Below are 22,297 nucleotides of genomic sequence, written 5' to 3' on the forward strand. Positions count from 1 at the left end.
GAGGGCACCTTTAATGCCCCAAATGCCACGCCAACTAAGAACAGCTGGCCAGCAGAGACCAAGAATCAAACCTGAAACCCATCTGGTCTGTATGGCTGATTATAGCTTTAAACATTTCAGTCAACTAAACTAATAAAATAACGGGCCAAGTCATTGTTTTTGGCTGTTTGGAAAACTGTGTGTAGCTATCAAAATTCATATTTATACAATTATTTAATAAAAAGCCATGATAGAGGGCAAATAATTTTATTTTAAATGTTCCTGGACTGACTGGATTATCTAAAAAAAAAATGTAATCTGAAATGGAACAATTAATCTTATAGATAATAAATTACATTATAATGCATGGAAATGGTTTTATGCATGAGGAAATGCACTTTAACTCTTCAAATGCTGGACAAATAATTTGCTATATTTATCAGAGACTCTATGCTTATTAGCAGAGAAAGAATTAAGCTAAATGAGAGTCCATGGATGATCTTAAGAGAATTCTACTATAATTGACAGCGACAATTTCTGACAGACACTGTCATGTTGTAAACGTCTTCTGTATCTGTACAAGTCTGCTAATGTTCTCCTTCAGTAATTGCTCCATCGTTTCCACTCAATAGAGTAACAGTATTTTTTTGATTATGCCTCTGAGAAGCGTCATGGGACGTTTTCTACATTGAAGGTGCTATATTAAATGCAAGTTGTGTTTGTTGATCCAGACAATAGTTTTAGATGAATATAATTAGGCATAGCATTTTTGGTAGACCCGAGGAGATCGGTAAGGTCAAACAAACCTTGTTTTATGCTTGACTGTAATCTCTCAAAAGTCTGTCCAGACCACACCGTAGAGCCCCTTGAATAATACTTGTATGTAAATCAAAGTATTTTGGAGCAATGCCCCTATAATGCTTAGTCCAAATTTAGAGGAATGTAGTACAGTACATATTAGTTGCTATTCTCTTCACAGTGGACTGCAGCACAGCCATTCATTGATCTATCATATAATATAGCTCAGAAATAGATTATCCCATCCTCTAGTCCAGACTAGTCACAACACTGTAGATATCTTATCAATACTCTGACACAATCACTTTGAAGATGGCCCCATTGAACCATTGCCCTCCCTGCCTTTTTGTTTGAAACTTGAGTCTTAGCCTTCTTCAGCCTCTCAAAATCAGCCTGCAACCAATGGAGATACCAAGTTCTCATTTTCCATGACTGCTCACACACTGGTGAGTCACTTACTTGTGGAGTTACAGATGAATCTAATGTGTGTTGTGGTGCTTGGTACAGTACTGGTAACTGTGTGTGCACTAGTATCTGCCAGATTCTTCTTTAGAATGCAAACAGGAGAAGTATCCGAGAAGGCGCCGAACACCTCGAGTCTCCTCGCCGGGAGCACGCGGAAGCCAAGTACAAAGAGCGGAAGGAGCGTATGACAAATCAAGCACCCCACCCACCCGTCCCTCCAACCACCATCTGCCCCACCTGCAACATAGACTGTGGATCCCGCATTGGTCTCATCAGTCACCTTAGAACTCATTTTAGCGTGGAAGCAAGTCATCCTCGACTACGGGAGACTGCCTAAGAAGAGGTATTGGTAGGGTTATACAGAGGTAATACAAGTGTTGTTCATGTATAAATCCTAGAGGGCAGCCAATATTGTACTTAAAGAATGCTATTCCAGGCATAGCATGTATTCCAACATTTTTGAGGGTAAAGTACGTGTTAATTCAGGAGATTTGTCTAATGGCAAGCAATTACTAGATTCCCTGGTAAATCGCCCCATTTTGACCTCAGTCACCACTTCTGACTAGGACCACAGATTTCCATTGGCCCCTTGGTATTTTAAGTGTCTGTGGCCTGCACTGGCGATGGTAATAGTCTGGCAGTTGAAGGCATTTGGTGGTCATTTTAAAATCATGGAATCATTAACATACCTCCTGCCAGATTATTCAGATAGTAGGGACAGTATTTACCCAGCTTCTTTTCTCCTCACAGGCATAGTTCTGGGTGTGTAGGCTGCGTCTGTGTGACCCTTTGCTCAAGATTGCCATTTCCTGGACAGTATATAATGGACGAGGAAAGATATTTTGATATCCATAAAATGTAACGACTTCTTGTTTTCTGAACTACAGCTCACAATTTTCTGATCAGTACATCTTACTTAATGGAGGCTCATTTAATGTGTGTTAAGGTACTAACATGTGATAGGCTATTACACTGAGCTCTGCCTAAAGTTACAAAATGTGGAGATCACACTGCTTCTAGCCAGAAACTGCTAAGTTTCCATACATTTGGAAATTGTGTGACTTGCACAAACAATTCTTCCATTAAGAGCCCTATGAATGATGCTTGGAAAATTGTTCCCCTTCTAACAGAAGGCAATTAGCATTCTTTCTATGAATGTGAACAACTCTTTGGTCCCTCGGAAACATTTTAAGCCATTTTTGATTAAAAAGTATATGCTCGTGTTTTAACATTTTTTTATGCTTATCTATGTACTGGTCAACATATAGATAATTTTCTGGTGTGGATTCCCTACCTTTGGTTTTTCAAGATTTTTCAGTTGTATTATTTCAGCACCCATCAATAAACATTGAGGATTTGACTGGCTGACACAGTTTCTGCATTGTAAGTAGCTGGTCAAAGTACATTCCTGTGAATTCCAGATGGCATTTAACGATAAGCCAGTCTGTTGCTTGCCTATCAGAACAAAAGACAGGGAAATGACTGTGGGATTGTATGCTGAAACACCTAAATTCTGCTGACTGCTCAATTTCACATTTGCAAATAAGTCTTGAGATGTTTTATTGTATCACATTTTCGTAACACATCAAATAGACGTGAGGAAAGGGAAAGCAAACATTTGATCAAACAAAAAAAAATTAAAAAATACTGCTGGGACTGGCTGTAGCTGTACAAGGTGTCAACAGATATTTGATGGGTTAAGAGACAAATTAATATGGAAATTTTGTACATAGGTTCGAGCCATTTTAAATGTTTATTTAAGTGTTCACAATGGCTGATTTTTCCTATTAAATTTATTTCAAACACACAACGGATGGCATGTACCAATAATGCGCAGTATATAATTGACACATTGTCAATATTGCATTTTCTCACAAATAACTCCTTTTGTAAAAGTGTCAGCTATTATGGGATCAGGTTTACAAGTTCTGCTGTAGTCGCATTAGTAACTGAAAGAGCTAGTTCTGCGCAAGGACCATTTACCCTATATCAGCTTTTGCATAAATGCCAAGGGACCCAAGAACCTGTTGCTGCTCCAGGCAACTTTGTCAGTATCTTATTCTAATTAAAATAACAAAGTTGTTAAACACTAGAGCCAGTAGAATGGCAATGAAAGGTCAAATTGCTGGTTAAACAGCACAACTATTCCACTGTCTGTGAATGAAACCAGATGCATCTGTGTGTGGATTTTTACAGAGACAACTCAATTAAGATCACAGGAACTTAAAAATTAGATTATCAATCATGGAGTGGATCTGGATTTAAAAAAAGGTACAATAATGATTCTATAGAATTTAAACACTTTGATTATAGCAACTAATAGGATTCGACTGTCTGGTAATGAATTTGGACAATCTCCATTATCTTTCTTGCAAGTGTGTTCAAAGAAGATGATTCTTCATGTTACAATGTTGAGAACAAATGAATGCACAATTCCTAACATTTTAGCTTTAAAAAAAAAACAAATATAACAAAGAAATTGCAATTAGAATTTAGTTTTTCTGGATTTGAGGCTGTTCCTAATATATTAGTTAATATATTAACTTATGAGAACATAAGAAATAGGAGCAGGAGTAGGCCACCTGGCCCCTTGAGCCTGCTCCGCTATTCAATAAGATCTGATCATGGGCTCAGCACCATTTCCCTGCTCGCTCCCCATAACCCTTTATTCCCTTATTGCTCAAAAATCTGTCTATCTCCGCCTTAAATATATTCAATGACCCAGCCTCCACAACTCTCTGGGGCAGAGAATTCCACAGATTTACAACCCTCTGAGAGTAGGAATTCCTCCTTATCTCAGTTTTAAATGGACAGCCCCTTATTCTGAGACGATGTCTCCTAGTTTTAGTTTCCCCTATGAGTGGAAATATCCTCTCTGCATCCACCTTGGCGAGCCCCCTTCATTATTTTATATGTTTCAATAGGATCACCTTTCATTCTTCTGAACTCCAATGTGTATGGGCCCAACCTACTCAACCTATCTTCATAAGTCAACCTTATCTCTGGAATTAGCCTAGTGAACCTTCTCTGAACAACCGCCAATGCAAGTATATCCTGCCTTAAATATGGAGACCAAAACTGTATGCAGTACTCTAGGGTGTGTGGCCTCACCAATACCCTGTACAATTGTAGCAAGACTTCTCTGCTTTTATACTCCATCCCCCTTGCAATAAAGGTCAACATTCCATTTGCCTTCCTGATTACTTGCTGTACCTGCATACTAACTTTTTGTGTTTCATACACAAGGACCCCCAGATCCCTCTGTACTGCAGCACTTTGCAATTTTTCTCCATTTAAATTATAATTTGCTTTTCTATTTTTTCTACCAAAGTGGATAACCTCACATTTTCCCACATTATACTCCATCTGCCAAATATTTGCCCACTCACTTAGCCTGTCTATATCCCTTTGCAGATTTTTTGTGTCCTCCTAACAATTTGCTTTCCCGCCCATCTTTGTATCATCAGCAAACTTGGCTACATTACACTCGGTCTGTTCATCCAAGTCATTAATATAGATTGTAAATAGTTGAGGACCCAGCACCGATCCCTGCGGCACCCCACTAGTCACTGTTTGCCAACCGGAAAATGACCCATTTATCCCGACTCTCCGTTTTCTGTTAGTTAGCCAATCCTCTATCCATGCTAATATATTGGTCCCAACCCCATGAACTTTTATCTTGTGCAGTAACCTTTTATGTGGCACCTTATTGAATGCCTTCTGAAAATCCAAATACACCACATCCACTGGTTCCCCCTTATCCACCCTGCTCGTTACATCCTCAAAGAACTCCAGCAAATTTGTCAAACATGATTTTCCTTTCATAAAACCATGATTGAAAAATCTGCTTGATTGAATTATGCTTTTCCAAATGTCCCACTACTGCTTCCTTAATAATGGACTCCAGCATTTTCCCCAACGACAGATGCTAGGCTAACTGGTCTGTAGTGGCCTGCTTTTTGTCTGCCTCCTTTATGGTGGTTATTATTAATGCTGATGTTGTTGCTTTTGCTGAGTCAGAAAATATGATGGGTAGTGAGAAAGTATTTTTTTTATTATTGGCTCAAATTTCCCAGGGACCAACTAGTTTTGCTGAGGCTCTTCAAGGGCAAGACAGCACAGTTCCCAGGATAACCAGGAGCTGCCTGACATGCCCCTTCGACACAGGGGGTACAGTCATAAGATCTACCCACGGCCCAGTATAATAGCTGGAGCTAAAAAAAAAATTGGGGGGTGGAATTCAGATGTCACCTCATTTTTCAGTCACTTGATCAGAGACCTAGCCCAATTGTGGACGAGAATTTCAGGCGCATGGTCGAATGGACAGGTTTTGAAGAGGACCTTGAAGACTTGGAGTGAAGTAGCAAGGCTAAATGTTTTTTGGAAGTTTCAGAATGTAGGACTGAGATGGCTGAAAACTATCATCAATCATGCCACGGGGAGATGGGGAAAGTATGGGAGGCTAGAGTCATCAGAAGAGTGGAGAGTGCACGTTTGGATAAAGAACTGGAGGAGGTTGCTTAGATATGGTGGGATTTGTAAGTCTATCAAAATTTTTCCTTAGATCCAGGTAAATCTCTATTACAATTTAAGCCATAAGATCATCATTGGGAGTCACTTTGCAGTGCAGTGATTAATGTTTTGTGTGTTCAAATCCTGGTTGTGTGATTTTAACACAGTAATTAATATAATTAACAGACTGTAATAGTAGCAAAGGCAAGAATGTAACACAAATGTATTAACAATTGTGCTAAAAACAGTGCACAGAAAAAAAAATGAAACTCCCAATGAGTTTATAATGTGGTTTGACTGTATTCATACCTTGGTTCACTACTGTGGCTTCATAAGCCTGCGTGCTTTTCTTAAGGTAGGAAATTCCTCTTTCATTTTCAACAACCAACAGAATTTCATCAGAGTGTGTGGTATGAACTGTTTCATTCTGACAGCTGCAGTACAGTTTTTGAAGGCTGAATTTTTTGTTAGCACTTTGGATGACTTTCCTCAATTTAGTAATGTTGTCTCTATTACAGGCAGCTTTTACCATCAATTCTGAAAATAGACCTCAGCTCTGTTAAAACATTTAAAATCATCACTGGTGTGTGTACATAGATCGAATTAATAACACCAACAAGCTAATAGTGCGTGCTTACAATGTAACTTTTAAAGTGCACTACTGCAAAGATAAAAGATTTATGGATAGAAATTGCATTATACCCTGTTTGGGAATGGTAACAGCCGGGAGGTGGGACATTCTGCGCCAGGCGTCCCAAAAGGAAGTGGAGCGCATTACTTGCTTCCTGGGGTGGTAGTGCGGCGGACGGGTCGGGAGTGGGATGCAGCACTAATGCACTGGGCCGTATAGTGCTACCGCCTAGGAGGGGCTCTCCCCTTTGATAAAGGGGAAGGTCCAACCTGCAAACTCTATAATAGGAGCAGGAGTAGGTCCCAAGGCTGTTCGAGCCTGCTCCGCCATTCAATAAGATCATGGCTGATCATTGACCTCAACTCCACTTTCCCATCCGGGGAGCGGGAGTGCCCTGTCAACAGCTCAGCACTCAAGTAGAATGCTGGGCTGAACGATCGCGGCACGAATACCACGATTGTGGCACCAATGGACCCCGAAGAAAAACGGCTATTTTCTTTTATTAACATGGCCACCACTTCGCCATTAACTTGCAGTCCATTTCACGTCCCCTGAAGCTGTCGTTGGCATCATCCGGCGCAGCTTCAGGGGTCGCTCCCCAATTTTTTTTCCGGGGTGAAACCGGGTTGTTGTCATCTTCGCCGGTGCCGCGGGGCGGGGTGCTACGGGTTACCGCCGTCGCTAAACTTGCACGGGAGTCGTTAGCGGCGCCGCACCTGGGCGAAAAAGTGCTAACGGGAGTCACAAACGACCCGAATTTCTAGGCCATGGTTTTAAGTAAAAATTTTACTTATTTAAAAGTTATTTTTTCCTCCAAACTATTCCTTTAAAACAATACTTCTGAAATTAGGAATTTTATTTAAAGTTGACCCATTCTTACTCAACTCACCTTCTGGTTCAACTTTCACAAAATTTCTAAGTGTTGACATATTACTTCAACATTAGGTTCATCATGACCTACACATCCTCAAGGGAATGAAGTTGAACTGGCACACAGATCTGGGCTCTTATTAATTCCTCCAGATCTAAAATAGCATTCCTGCAATTAGATTTGATCAGGTGCTTGTGCCTCCATGGCAAGAAATATTAGACAAGAAAGAACCAAAATTAAGATCCTTAAACTCTTTATATAAATTTCTATACATTTAAATCAAGAAAAAAAGAACTTGCATTGACATAGCAGCTTTCACATTTTCAAGACTTTCCAAAGCGCTTCACAGCCGATGAATTAATTTGGAAGCGTGGCCACTTGTAAGGAAGTGCGGCAAACAATTTGCACACAGCAAGGTCTCAAAATACAGTAAGATAATTGACCAGATAATGTGTTTGAGTGATGTTAGTTAAGGGATAAATGTTGTCCAGGGCACCTGAAGAACTCCCCTGCTCTTCTTCAACTAGTGCTATGGGATTTTCCATATACATCTTGAGTGCGCAGACATCTTAGTTTAACATCTCATCCAAAAGATGGCATCTCCTACAGTGCAGCACTCCCCCTCAGGACTGCACTTAAGTGTCAGCCTAGATTATGGCCCCAAGTTTCCACATGATTTGCTCTTGATTTTTAGGAGCAACTGGTGGAGAACGGAGTATCTTAGAAATTGGAATTCTCCACATTTAAGTTTTCTGCAGTTCTAGTCAGGTAGAACAGTTTCACTTTTGAACAGAATTTTTTTTTCAAAAGGGGGCGTGTCCGGCCACTGACGCCTGATTTGAAAGTTTCCACAGTGAAAACGTACTCCAAACTAACTTAGAATGGAGCAAGTGAAGATTTTTGTAGGTTTGAAAAAACCTTGTCTACACATTAAAAAATCAGGCACAGGTTACAAATTAGGCGTCGGGAACGAGGTGGGGGGGGAGGGGGTGGAAGGGAAGTCATTAAATTCTACAATAAATCCGTAGTTATACTTATACAAATATTATACAAATAAATCCAACCTGAATAAAAATTTATAAGCAAAGAAAAGATTAAATAAACCATGTTCCTACCTGTGTGAAAGTGCTTCAGGCAGGCCTTTCAGGCAGCAGTTTGCCGTCGGGACTGACCGACAGCAGGGGGAGAAAGCTGCAAGAAGCCTCAGTGCTTGAGGCAGCCGTTTGCCGTCGGGCCCGACGGACGGCAGGGGGAGAAAGCTGCAAGAAGCCTCAGTGCTGATCATGGAAGGGCAATGTGGTTTTATTAAAAAATGTTAAAAATTGAACAGCTACAAAGAATTTGAATAGTCTCAAACAAGTGCATGTGTCCCGTTTATCACAGTCTATCTTTAATTACAGAATGCACTTCCTCACACACAGAAATATCAAGAAAATTAAAATACAAGCCTTTGCAAGGGTTCAATAAACAAATGTTCACTTTTTCTGCAGCATTTTTTAAAATGGCCAAGTGCCAATGTTTACTTCAGACTGCGCGTGCACGAACGCTCCAACGCGCACGCGCAGGGTTGCCGGCACCAAAAAAACTCATTTAAATTGTACCCGCCCCCTCCTACTTACAAAATCGGCGCGAGTGGTAGGCTCCGCCCCCTGTGCGCTGCGCCAAGCAGACCTCGAGCTGCAAGGCGCTCGAGAATACCGCGTTTTTTTTCAGGCGCGAAAAACGGGCGCCCAGCTCGGAGGGGCGCCTGTTTTGCCGCGTGTGGAAACTTGGGGCCATAGTGTTTAAGTCCCTAGAATGGGTCTTGAACCCACAAACTTCTGACTCAAAGGCAAGACCGTTCCTACTCAGCTAAGCTGGCACACACTCTGTTGAAGCATCTGATAATGTTGATATTGGTCACTGATTTTAGGTAGGGAAAAATGCAGACACTGAGCGTTAAACATTAAAAGAACCGAGTGGATGCAGGAATGAAGTCCTATTAATATTTTTTTTTTCTAATTCTCATCCCAATTTTTAAAGGTATTGGGCTGGATTTTCGGGTTCTGGGGTTTTTGGGCGAAAACATAAGCTTTACGTGAAAATTACAGTTTTTGCTGCGATACCGATTTTAGGCCGAACTTTTGACCTTTAGGGTCTGCATCGCAAAGGGAGGCATTGCACAATTATTCGTGGTGCAATTCGTGGTTGATCCTCGCCAACTTTAGAGCAGGGTTGGGAGCGCTGCGAGAGGCTTTGCATTGACATAGCAGCTTTCACATCTTCAAGACTTTCCAAAGTGCTTCACAGCCAATGAATTAATTTGGAAGTGCGGTCACTCTTGTAAGGAATGATGATGGGAGGCAGGAAAAGAAAAAAAAATTAAAAAAAACATTACCTAGACCTTTATTTAATAAATCATTGCAAAAAAATTAGAAAGTAAAAATTTTAACTTACCTTTTTTGCAGGTTTTCTAATTTACCGCTGCTGGCAGGGCCGCACTGCTAGGTTTTACCTGTCGCTGTTCTGGGCGTGGCGTACGGGTCGGGAGAGTGCTGAAACTCGGACGGTAATGCAATCCACGTCATTACACGTCCGGCATAGCTCTCCCCGGGGGTACTTCCCATTGCCGAGGATCGCGCCCGGGCTTTGCAACAGGGTTTTTGCCGCGGAGGGTCAAAACACGGCGAAAACCCGGTCGCAAACCCCTCGAAAATCCAGCCCGTTATGGTTTGCACATTTTGTTAATTCCACTTTCATCTAATGACGAATAGAAATGAAAAGAAAGATTATACCATCTCAAAGGTCAGTTCAGCAGAGGGGTCTACTTATATATGAATTCAGCCTTCATCCACATAATATACGGAGAGGTGCTCTAACTGAAAGATAAGCTGAGAAGATTGCCACAGTAGGACCACTGCTTTCAGCAAGGAATGCATAGAACCAGCAGCTTAGGAGCAAACTTGTGAATATTACAATCTCATTTTCATCTATATCATTTCATCGGGAAGACTGGGATCCCTTTCACCATTCTGCCAGATATTGTCAACCACTAGCGCAGAGTGATCCTCTTAACTGTGCCTCCCACATGTTCCACCTCTATTGTAAATTACAGAATCAAGATTTGTTCATAAGACTCTAGGGCTAGAATTTCGGGTTTTAGCGATTTTGCCCGTTATCGGGCGATAATTGCGGCAAAATTTAATTTTTACCGCTGGGTTACCGTTACTGCCAGAGCTCACAAAATTCGGCAGTCAAGGTCGTTAGCGATAGCGATAAATCCGGCGTTGCACAACTGAATGTGTGTGCCGGGAGCCGAAATTTGCGACCGAAAAAAAATTGGACCTTCTGCGCATACGCAAATTTTTTTTCCCGCAATTTTTTTTCTTCTTCTCGCGCTTGTGGTCAACTGTCAGGGAGCGCCCGCGCAGTACATCCAGGGTTGAATCACCCACTTTTAGATTTAATTCACGATGGAAAGAGATGGGAGCAGGCAAAAGAGCCAGAAAGTTGTGCAGTGAGGCAAACGAGGCTCTTGTCACTGCTGTTGAAAGGAGATGGGCAGAATTAAACAGGAGGGCTGCAAGTAGACCCCTCCCAGCGGTTTTTCATAGAATTTGGATTAGCATATCTGAGGAGGTCTCCTATATCGACGTCATCCGAAGGACCTACATACAGTGACGCAAAGGTTTAATGACCTTTGCAGAGTCGTTAGAGTAAGTAATATTATTATTGATACACTCCTTCATTAGTTAAATTATAAATCTGACATACTATTTGTTCTCAGGCTGTTGGTATAGGTAGGCTTAGTGTTGCACCGTATTTGCCATGAATGATCTTTATTATAAAGATTGCTTTCTGAGATCTGAACAGATGTTTCTGCACTTCGATGTCTTCCTCATGAACCATGTGCAACTTCCAGGGCCATTAAACAGAGGACTATATTAAATGCACAAAGTATGGTAGAAGTGCTTTGGTGGCCAGCTGTGTGTGCCACAAGAGCAGATGGGCCCCCTGGTAACCATTCCCATCGTCATCTTTGCAGGGAAAGATGTCCCACAACCGCCGGGAGCAACGGCGGACAGGCGGCAGTTCACCTTGAAGTATGCCTCTGACAGACATCGAGGAGAGTATAGCTGGTCTGATCAGTGTCTCAGGGAGGGCAACTGCCTGTGGGGGTACTGACCCCCCCCCCCCCACCCATTCGAAAGTGACGGTAAGTCCTGCACACTCTCCGGGCTGGGTTGGGGCAATGTGATGTCCTGTCTGTGGACTAGGGTTGGGGCAATGTCATGCAGTGTCTCTGGACTACATATAATGGAGTAGCAGCAGTACTTCAAATGAGCCTGTGCTATGTGGCCTTATTCATGTCACCCTGCCTCTCCCCTGCTGCTATCCACTTGTCTGTTGTTTTCGATTTCTAGATGAGGAGTCGCATGTGCCAAATCCTTTAATGGAAGCCTCCACCTCAGGCCGTCATGTCATAGAAACATAGAAAATAGGTGCAGGAGTAGGCCATTCGACCCTTCGAGCCTGCACCACCATTCAATATGATCATGGCTGATCATTCACCTCAGTACCCCTTTCCTGCTTTCTCTCCATACCTCTTGATCCTTTTAGCCGCAAGGGCCACATCTAACCCCCTCTTGAATATATCCAACGAACTGGCATCAACAACTCTCTGCGGTAGGGAATTCCACAGGTTAACAACTCTCTGAGTGAAGAAGTTTCTCCTCATCTCAGTCCTAAATGGCTTACCCCTTATACTGCAATATTAAACAGATAGGATTCTTGTAGGTTTAAGCAGAGACAAACAAGCAAGCTAGCTTAGTTAATTGGACAGCTAGTAAAAACTGGTTCCCTAAACAGGCCAGTGGTGAGTCAGCTAGGAACAGTATAAAAAGAGGGGGCTTGGTGCAGTCTTGCTCGGAGTGCAGCGGCAGGTCAGAGTGCAAAGGTAAGAGTTTGGTAAGTGGGAGAGTTTGGGCAAGTGGGAGCAGGAAGTGTCGCTTTGACTTGTTTTCCCCACCAGTGCTGACTCCCCGACCTGGGAGGAAAAGAAAACAAAGTGTGACATTACAGCAAGACAGAACCAAAGTATTTGTTCAACTGGTCTGCCATTTCTTTGTTCCCCATTATAAATTCACCTGAATCTGACTGCAAGGGACCTACGTTTGTCTTCACTAATCTTTTTCTCTTCACATATCTATAGAAGCTTTTGCAGTCAGTTTTTATGTTTCTAGCAAGTTTCCTCTCGTACTCTATTGTCCCCCTCCTAATTAAACCCTTTGTCCTCCTCTGCTGAATTCCAAATATCACCCAGTTTGCTGCTTTTTCTGGCCAATTTATATGCCTCTTCCTTGGATTTAACACTATCCTTAATTTCCCTTGTTAGCCTTGGTTGAGCCATCTTCCCCATTCTATTTTTACTCCAGACAGGGATGTACAATTGTTGAAGTTCATCCATGTGATCTTTAAATATTTGCCATTGCCTATTTACTGTCAACCCTTTAAGTATCATATGCCAGTCTATACTAGCCAATTCACGTCTCATACCATCGAAGTTACTTTTCCATAAGTTCAGGACCCTAGTCTCTGAATTAACTGTGTCACTCTCCATGTCATGTTGGGGGGGGGGGGGGGGGAAAGAGGAGGACGACGAGGTACTTAAAGGAGAGGAGCGGACAGAGCAGCCTATTCCGTGGAGGGGGTGTGGGGGTGCCGATGCACCCTACACCTTTTTTCCCTCCGGACAGCACCTCGTTCAAGGATGAAACATTCTCGGGCTTTCATCCATCTGAAGCCCCCAGAGTACTAGTGACGTGCAGCAACACACTCCCAGGGTTGAATCCCGTATGCCATCGCTCCAGAGGGTAAGTCGGCAAAGCTGGTTTGCTGACAGACAGGCGGACACACAACTGGACATGGTGGGACTGTCCAGGGAGAGCGTCCAGCTCACCCGACAGCTCCTAGAAATATTGGGTAGGATTCCCACAAGCATCACAATACTATCTGCGAACATGAAGGACGTCGGGTTGCAGACTGTCCGTGCGAGCCGCAAAACCTGCAAGGCTGTCAATGCCCACGTGCAAATGATGGCCTCCATCTGTGACACTGCCGTCCCCAGATACTGCATCGCCTGCGAGTGGCGACGCCGAACAAGAGGCTTGCCACTCAGAAGCCGGGCCTTCCATACCCCGAGCTTCTCCAGTGGATCCACACATGGCGTCTCCATTGTCTCTCCCCCCAATACAGCAGGACTCTGGCTGCCTTGCTGCAGGGATTCTTGGTGCCAACTTGGGTGGGGTCATGACGCGAGGGAGGGGGGGTTGGGGGGGAAGAGCTGGAGGTAAAAGATGTTCGATGCAGGGATTGTTGTTAGTTTAGGGCTAAGAAGTTTACAAATTCTGTTCAAGTTCAAATTTTATTTAAGTTTCAAAACTATGCTTAATAAGTTTACAATGTTTATTAAATTCTTTTGTTCAACTTAACCATTCCTGTAACCTATACAGGAATGGTTATATGGCTCTCATTATAGCGATGCTCGGCTTCTATCTGAGGGTTCCTGAGGTGGGTCATGAGCTAGGTGGCGAGGCCGTAACCTTTGTCCCCCAGCATCTAGCTCTGGCCTTGTGGTTGACGCTTCAACAGGCATGAGACACTCTTCTCACACAAGATGAAAGTATCATGGATGCACCCTGGATATTGGGCATTGACTGCCATGATGTGCTGAGTATGGTCGCATCAATCTGCACGTTCATGGAGTGGAATCCCTTTCGGTTTCAGTAAACCTCTGGATTGAGTAAAGGTGCTCGCAGGGCGATGTGCGTACAGACACCCTGAACCTCGGGAAAGTCAGCAATTCATCCAAAACCTACAGCCTTCTCATTCTGCACCTCCTTGGTCATTGGGAAGTTTATGAAGTCCATCCTGCGTGTGTACAGTGCAGTAGTCACCTGGCGAATGCAGCAATGTGTAGCGTACTGCGAGATGGAGTATATGCTGATGCGTCTCTGAGATCTCCCGGCATGCTCTCCTCCCTCCAGATGAGAGAGACGAGATCATGTATCCACGCCAACAGCGCCTCTCCACCATACTTTAGCGCCTCAGCAGGGATTCCATCTGCAGCCGTAGCCTCGTTATTCTTCAGCTGTTTTATGGCTTTGCCTACCTCGTGCAACGTTGGAATTTCACTGAGTTGGTGGCGGGTCGCATGTTGCGGGATGGAGTCGAGAACACTCGAGTCAAAGGCAAAGTCTCGATTGATGAGATCTTCAAAATGCTCCTTCCATTGGGCCCTGACAGCCTCGGTGTCCTTGATGAGTGTTTCCCCGTTCTTGGCCAGGAGTGGGGTGGGGCCTTGGGAGTTTGGACCATAGGTGGCCTTGACTGCAGTGAAGAATCCTCGCATATCGTGGCTGTCGGCCAATTGTTGTATCTCCTGTGCTTTCTCCATCCACCACCTGTTTTTTAGGTCCTGGGTTTTTTGTTGGACCTGAGCCTTGAGCCGTCTGGAATGTTGTTTTGCAGCTCCCGAGTTGGGCTGTTGCTTGAGGCTCAGAAATGCTTTGCGCTTGCGATCTATTAGTTCTTCGATCTCTTGATCATTTTTATCAAACCAATCCTGATGTTTTCTGGTTGAGTGACCAAGTGTCTCTTCACAGGCACTGGTTATGGAGGCCTGGAGGGCAGACCAAGCGCTGTAGGCATTCAGCATCTCAGGGTCATCAAGGCACGCCAGATTGGCTGTGAGGCGCTGGCTGGAAAGGGCTCTCTTAGGGTCTCTCAGTGCCCCGGCATTAACTTTTTTGCGGAACTGCTTCTGCTGTCCTCTCTGCTTTGGGGCAATGTTAATGTTGATGATGGATCGGATTAGGCGGTGATCCGTCCAGCAGTCGTCAGCTCCTGTCATGGTGCGGGTGATGCGCACATCCTTGCGATCCCTGGCTCGGATGATGATATAGTCAAGCAGGTGCCAATGTTTGGAGCGAGGGTGTTGCCACGATGCCTTGTATATGTCCCTCTGGCGGAACAGGGTGTTGGTGATGAGGAGTTCATTGTGACCATTTTTTAAAAAGGGGACAAGTCCGACTGCGGCAACTACAGGGGAATCTCCCTACTATCAGCCACTGGGAAAGTTGTCGCTAGAGTTCTCCTCAATCGACTTCTCCCTGTGGCCGAGGAGCCCCTCACGGAATCACAATGCGGATTTCGTCCCCTACGGGGCACAACAGACATGATCTTTGCAGTGCGACAGCTGCAGAAAAAATGCAGGGAGCAGCGCCAGCCCTTATACATGGCCTTTTTCGATCTTACAAAGGTCTCTGACACTGTCAACTGTGAGGGTCTATGGAGCGTCCTCCTCCGTTTCGGATGCCCCCAAACGTTTGTCAACATCCTTCGCCTGCTTCACGATGACATGCAGGCCGTGATCTTTACCAATGGATCCATTACAGACCCAATTCACGTTCGGACTGGGGTCAAACAGAGCTGCGACATCGCTCCAAACCTCTTCTCCATCTTCCTCACCGTCATGCTCCACCTCACAATCAACAAGCTCCCCGACAGTACCAGTGGGAAGCTATTTAACCTACCCTTCCTCCAGGTCAGGTCCAAGATCACCCCAACCTCTGTCCGTTGAGCTGCAGTATGCAGACGACGCCTGCGTCTGCGCACGTTCAGAGGCTGAACTCCAGGATATAGTCAATGTATTCACTGAGGCATATGAAAGCATGGGCCTTACGTTTAACATCCGTAAGACAAAGGTCCTTCACCAGCCTGTCACCGCCGCACAGCACTGCCCTCCAATCATCAAGATTCACGGCGCGGCCCTCGATAACGTGGACCATTTCCCATATCTCTGGAGCCTCTTATCAACAAAGGCAGACATTGATGCAGAGATTCAACATCGCCTCCAGTGCGCCAGTGCAGCCTTCGGCCGTCTGAGGAAAAGTGTTTTTGAAGACCAGGCCCTCAAATCTACCACCAAGCTCATGGTCTACAGGGCTGTAGTAATACCCGCCCTCCTATATGGATCTGAGGCATGGGCGATATATAGAAGGCACTCAAGTCGCTGGAGAGAGATCACCAATGATGTCTCCGCAAGATCCTGCAAATCTCCTGAGAGGACAGGCGGACCAACATCAGTGTCCTTGACCAGGCTAACATCCCCAGTATTGAAGCACTGACCACACTTGATCAGCTTCGCTGGGCAGGCCACATAGTTCGCATGCCAGACACGAGACTCCCGAAGCAAATGCTTTATGCGGAGCTCCTTCGTAGTAAACGAGCCCAAGGGAGGACAACAGAAACGTTATAAGGACACCCTCAAAGCCTCCCTGGTAAAGTGCGACATCACCACTGACACTTGGGAGACCCTGGCCGAAGACCGCCCGTGGAGAAAGTTCATCCGGGAGGGCATTGAGCTCTTCGAACCTCAACGCAAAGAGCGTGAAGAGGCCAAGCGCAGGCAGTGGAAGGAGCGCGCGGCAAACCAGCACCACCGATCTCTTCCCTCGACGAATGTCTGTCCCACCTGTAACAGGTTCTGTGGTTCTCGTATCGGACTGTTCAGCCATCAAAGAACTCACTTAGGGAGTTGAAGCAAGTCTTCCTCGATTCCGAGGGACTGCCTATGATGATGCTGATGCCTGAAAGGAGCCGGAGGCATAGAAAGCAAGTGCCGCAGTCACCTTCACCTCGACGGGCAGTGCAATCCTGTTGCCGCTGGTAGGCTGTAGGTCTGCCTTTATGAGCTGGCATATCTCTGTGACCACCTCTTTTCGGAAGCACAGCCTTCTAATGCCCTGTGCCTCAGAGAGCTGCAGGTATGAGTGCTGATGCCTGTAAACTTGTGGGGGTAAAGCCTCCTCCCCATATGTCTGTGACCTTTTCAATTACGCTCAAAATTATCATCAATAAGCCTTCTTTCAGCTTGACGCTGTATAAATACAGCAGCCAGGAATAATGGCTGACATAGTATAACCCCCATTTAAAAAACGCGTTAAATACCCTTTAAAACGAACTATAAACGCACATAAAACTCCACTGTATAAAACACAGCCTTCTTCAAATCCTTTTATGCACTGAACTTCTGCTCCGTTTTCAAGATGGCGCCATTAGTGCCGGGTACGTCCTGGGTTTGACTGATTTTTTTTCTGGTGGGTTCCCGGGCAGACAGCAAATCAGGCGATATCGGCGAATTTTCCACCCGGGAGGATTGCACAGCATTGCACGCCGAGTGACATCATCCAAACGGTGAAAACATCGGGCGGGCACCACGTTTAGCGCCGCCTCAAAACCACTGCCAAAATTTCCACCCGGGCGCAAAATGTCGTGCGACTTATTTAGCGCCAAAAAAAGTTGTTTTTGTGTTTCGCGCAGGCGAAAACCCGGTTGCAAACCTGTTGAAAATCTAGCCCTTAAGGTAATGCTCCCAAAATCCATTTATTAAGATCAGGCTGGATTGGTTAAGGGTAGGCAATCAGTGAATAATATTCTAAAATGAAGGATTATATTATATTACAGTCATGTTGAGAGGATCTGGCTTTTTCTCCTTCAATATCGAAAAATATTTTTGACCAGGCTGGAACACAGTGCTTGATCATCACACTGCCAAGACTTGGGTTCAGAAACCAGTCAATAGTTCACTATTCTCCTTATTTTATTCTCTCAAATTAATAGTATTAACCTTATGCGGCATAAATTACATTAAGTAGATGTGTTAGTAATAAAAATTCTAAAATGTAAACTGTTTTATCCGTGTCATCCTTCTCTTCCTATTTCAAAACAGATCTGCCTTCATGATATAGAACAAAAAATGCTGGAAATACTCAGCAGGTTAGACAATCTGTGGAGAGAGAAAGCGAGTTAACGCTTCAGGTTGATAACCGTTCGTCAGTATTTTGCTCCTGCCTTCATAAGATTTTTACTTATTGAAAGATGTTACCCTGCTGCAAGAGGAACAGGAGATTGTCATGGTACTAGTATCTTCTAAATGGTCACTAGACAGGAGAAATAGAGTGAGAGAGGAGTACTGAGAATAAGCAATGATGCTGTTTTTTCAAAAATGAAAACCAACAGTGGGAACAAAAGCAACACTTGTTTGATTCATGTCTATTTTCTCAAGCTTTTCATTTATCTGTTCTATGAAATTTGGAGATGACTATGACTAAAACATATGGCAATCATCCCATCTTATATTGAAGAGTGTGGAGAGGGATGGGGAATCTAACTAAATGCATGCTCCCTGTATCTAAACTTTTACAAATTCTGACAGAATCACATCAAGTATTTCCAGCATTTTCTGTTTCTATATTATGAAGGTAGATCTGTTTTGGAATAGGAAGAGAAGGAAGACTAGGATTAAAGTTTTCATTTTAGAATTTTTATTACTAACACACATCTACTTAATGTAATTTTATTTCCAAATCACAGCAAATTATCCCAATTAGACTCTCTTAATATCTCCACTGTCAATCTATTCTGTGACGAACAGGGAATAATGTGGAGGTTATGCATCGAGGCTCTGTGGTGGGTAGATGAGACACCAAATGTAGGTTCCATGTGACGGATGTCCAGATTTAATTTGATCAGGAATGCTGTACCAGTCCATTGGCACTGAGAACTACTGGCAACCAAAGACAGACCATAAGTCCCTGTTTTACAGGGTATATTTTTCTCCATTCACTACTCTTAGCAAAAGTGTACAAGTGAGAAAGAAGTAGGTATTTTTTGTACCTGAAGAGGGAGTGTGGGTTAAGAGCAAGCTGCCTATTGTTACTGTGTATCTGTTATTTTCTAATTGACGTGTCCTGTAGCCTAAATCAGGATTTGATGAAGTGTTTGTTCTTCTACTTTTGAAAGTCTAGATCTTCAAGGGGTACGTGTCACACTCAGTAAGCCAAGAATAGTAATAAAGGTTTCCTGTTCAATGCTACATTGCCACATATTGTGCGTGTAGTGTCACAATGGTTTGTAGGGAATGAGGGCTCACTTTCACAAGTGGAGTTTGGTACAGGACAGAAAATAAATATCCAAATAAAGCCTGAAAAAGTAGTGACTATTGCTAGCCTTACTTTCCATTGAATAGTAGGACATGCAGGTCACTTCCTAGAAATAGAAATAATCAGTTAACTCTTGTATGCTGCTGACATTTACCTGCAGCATTTTGTAATAGTTCAACACCACAGGATGCACAGTATAGTCCAGGTTGACATGGCTGCAATCTTTGCTTCTTCTCCTGAAATATGCAGATAGACCATGCATAAGGATATACTGCATTTACTTCAATCGTTTTTTTTTAAATAACAAAAAAAAGTTAATTTAAGTTGGAAATACTGTTTATGCAAATTTTAATAACATTATTTTATACAGGATTATGCTCTGTATGTTGAGTAAATACAGTAATATATACTGTTATTTACTGGTAATCAATTTTAAATCAGCTATGAATAAACCTGCAGTAATTACAACCTTGAAAGGGGATCGCATCACATAAAGTGCATTTTCAGCCCATCAGCACAGAGTTACTGGCAACATAAAACTGACACTCTATTTTGGGCCATGTTATACAGTGTATTTTCAACCGTTCACTAATCTTAGAGAAAAAGTAAATGTGATCATGAAGTGTGTTTCCTACTTTATACAGTACTCAATTTTTTTGCACTAAAATTAGCCAACAACTGGAAAACATAGCCTATATTGTTTAATACAATCAATACTGGCAAGTGATTTCAAGACTAATCTGAGAGTTTGTGCTCACGTCATTCAAAATTCTCCTGAATCTACTCTTTTCTTCCATAAAATGGGGAGCGAGCACGTTGAACAAAGAGTGCCTCATTGCCCTCACAATTTCCTTCCACATTAAATTCTACTTCATCTTGACTTGGTTTTCTCCTGATAAATGCAGCTGTGGCATATGTAATAGCCGAGTAAATAAAAACAGCAAACTCACTCAGAAGTGTGAAATTTAATTAAAAAGTCAGTTAAGATTGTCACTTGAACCCAAAAGTGTACTACTAAAACTAATGAGCAGTTCAAGGCTCGAGTTCAATATCGACAGAATTGGAACTATTTCTCAAAATAAAAGAACACCATCAAATGGTTCCCACTTCGTAGTCTACTTTGTCACTGCTGCTCTAATGCATTTTTTTAAAATCAAGTTAATATCTTCTGATATTATATATTCCTTGGGATTGCTTCTTGACTAAAAATGTTCTTAAACCTCCTCTAATATCAATCTTGATCTGACCACTGGGAGATAGTATAACACACAGTTAACTTGCTCTGAGTTTAGATCGCTTGAATAAAATTAGAAAATCAGTATATTGGGAATCAGGGAAGATATTTTAGATCCTGCCACACTCAATGGCACTACTAGTTTATCAATTTTTAAATCATTTTCCGATTAAATGGAACACAAAGTGTGTAATGTAGTATGTTGTAAGCTCTGTACTGAGTAACAGTAGACTCTGCTAGCAGTTCTAATACTCCTGAATCTACTACCTTAGCAAATGATGCTGGAAAGTGGGCATTTTGCATATTTGTTCTTTTAAGGAAGGTAGATAAAGATAAACTCTGGAGATATTGCTACAAAATACCAAAATGTCTCAAAATGAATAGCTGAGCCATATGGAGCATGGAGGTCCCTGGTTCAACCTACAATCTGTGCTGTTAGTTGATAGCAGTCAGGATAGAACTGCTAGTCGACCTCAGCGCTCCTAGGCTTGAGAGGGGAAATCATCCAGGGTTCCCATTCCTGATCAGTATTCAGCTCATACATGGACGAGCTGAGAACACAATTGGGCTTTGCTGAGAATTACGGTCTAGGCTCGGAAGAGAGTCATGGCTAGTTGTATGATGTACTAGAGAGCAACTTGCATCCAAGGAACCATACCCAAAGGAGTCAATGCTTTCAGAAGAGATGGGAAACTGACAGGAAATAAGTATTAAGAATGCAGCAAGTTTTATTCGTTAAATTCCTTCATTAAAAGGAATTGCTTTTTAAATAAGTGAAGATATTTATACTTATTAATGCAAGTTATATCAAAATGCATAGCCAATGAATGAAAATTATAGTTAGAAGCTAGTGTCTAAATGCTGGAGAATTTTCTTCATTAACTGATTGTTCCTACTCCATGTGGTGGAATCCTCTTCTGTTTACGTCTTGTTTTAGCTCTTCTGTTAGCACTGCCTTTCCATGACCTATGTACCTTTAACCCTAAAAAAAAACAAGATTGTGTTACAAGAACATAAATATTGTGGCTACAAGAGCAGGTCAGAGGCTGGGTGTTCTGTGGTGAGTGACTCCCCGAAGCCTTTCCACCATTTATAAGGCACAAGTCAGGAGTGTGATGGAACACTCCACTTGCCTGAATGAGTGCAACTCCAATGACACTCAAGTAGCTCAATACCATCCAGGACAAAGCAGCCCGCTTGATTGGTACCACATCGACCACCTTAAACATTTACTCCCTCCACCACCGGCGCACTGTGGCTGCAGTATGTACCATCTACAAGATGCTATGCAGCAACTCGCCAAGGCTTCTTAGACAGCACCTCCCAAGCTCGCGACCTCTACCACCTAAAATAAGGGTGGATAATTATTTGGGCTGGAGGGTCACTTAAATTTTTGTGAGCTGTTGAGGGTCGCACACCAATGTTCCCCCTAAGGTTGCGCACCAATCGCGAGGTCCTGTTCAGGCCGCTCACCAGCTCTTGCCACTGGAAATTTAAAGGGACCACACATGAAAAAAAATTACAGGGAACATTGCCGCACACATAAAATGAATTGTGTTGACAACAGCTATTAAAATTAAAAACAGTTAATGCAATGTCCAATTTGACCGGGTTCATTTAGTTAAGCCTCCACTATGCTAGTTAAGTGGGATAATACTGAAACGAGTGAATAATTGTGCAATAATTATTAACCCATTAAGAGCAAGGTGTTAAATTGGTAAATTTGAAACAGGCCAACTCAGTGTTGATCATTACTTCCACTTCTACCCTCCCAATTTATAAACATAAATTCAGATACTTTCTTAAACACACAAAATGTTTCC

The 22,297-nt window shown here is 43.1% G+C and overlaps 1 protein-coding gene across 3 annotated transcripts in view; it reads right to left on the reverse strand.

Annotated features, from left to right (window-relative positions):
- The window catches only part of brip1 (BRCA1 interacting helicase 1), a 533,845-nt gene that overhangs the window by 246,979 nt on the left and 264,569 nt on the right, over window positions 1–22,297 (reverse strand). For 2 of the 3 annotated variants that reach the window (XM_070856933.1, XM_070856935.1), the window contains 4 exons: window positions 21,371–21,456; window positions 19,395–19,476; window positions 6,064–6,291; window positions 2,537–2,697 (listed from right to left, as the gene is read on the reverse strand). In XM_070856933.1, the coding sequence (XP_070713034.1) occupies window positions 2,537–2,697; window positions 6,064–6,291; window positions 19,395–19,476; window positions 21,371–21,456 (557 nt within the window). Of the gene's footprint in view, window positions 1–2,536; window positions 2,698–6,063; window positions 6,311–19,394; window positions 19,477–21,370; window positions 21,457–22,297 lie in introns of those variants that run through there. The other variant, XM_070856934.1, reaches the window with a different exon arrangement.

The sequence above is a fragment of the Pristiophorus japonicus genome, chromosome 16 (assembly GCF_044704955.1).
Source record: "Pristiophorus japonicus isolate sPriJap1 chromosome 16, sPriJap1.hap1, whole genome shotgun sequence".
Classification (NCBI taxonomy): Eukaryota; Metazoa; Chordata; class Chondrichthyes; family Pristiophoridae; genus Pristiophorus; species Pristiophorus japonicus.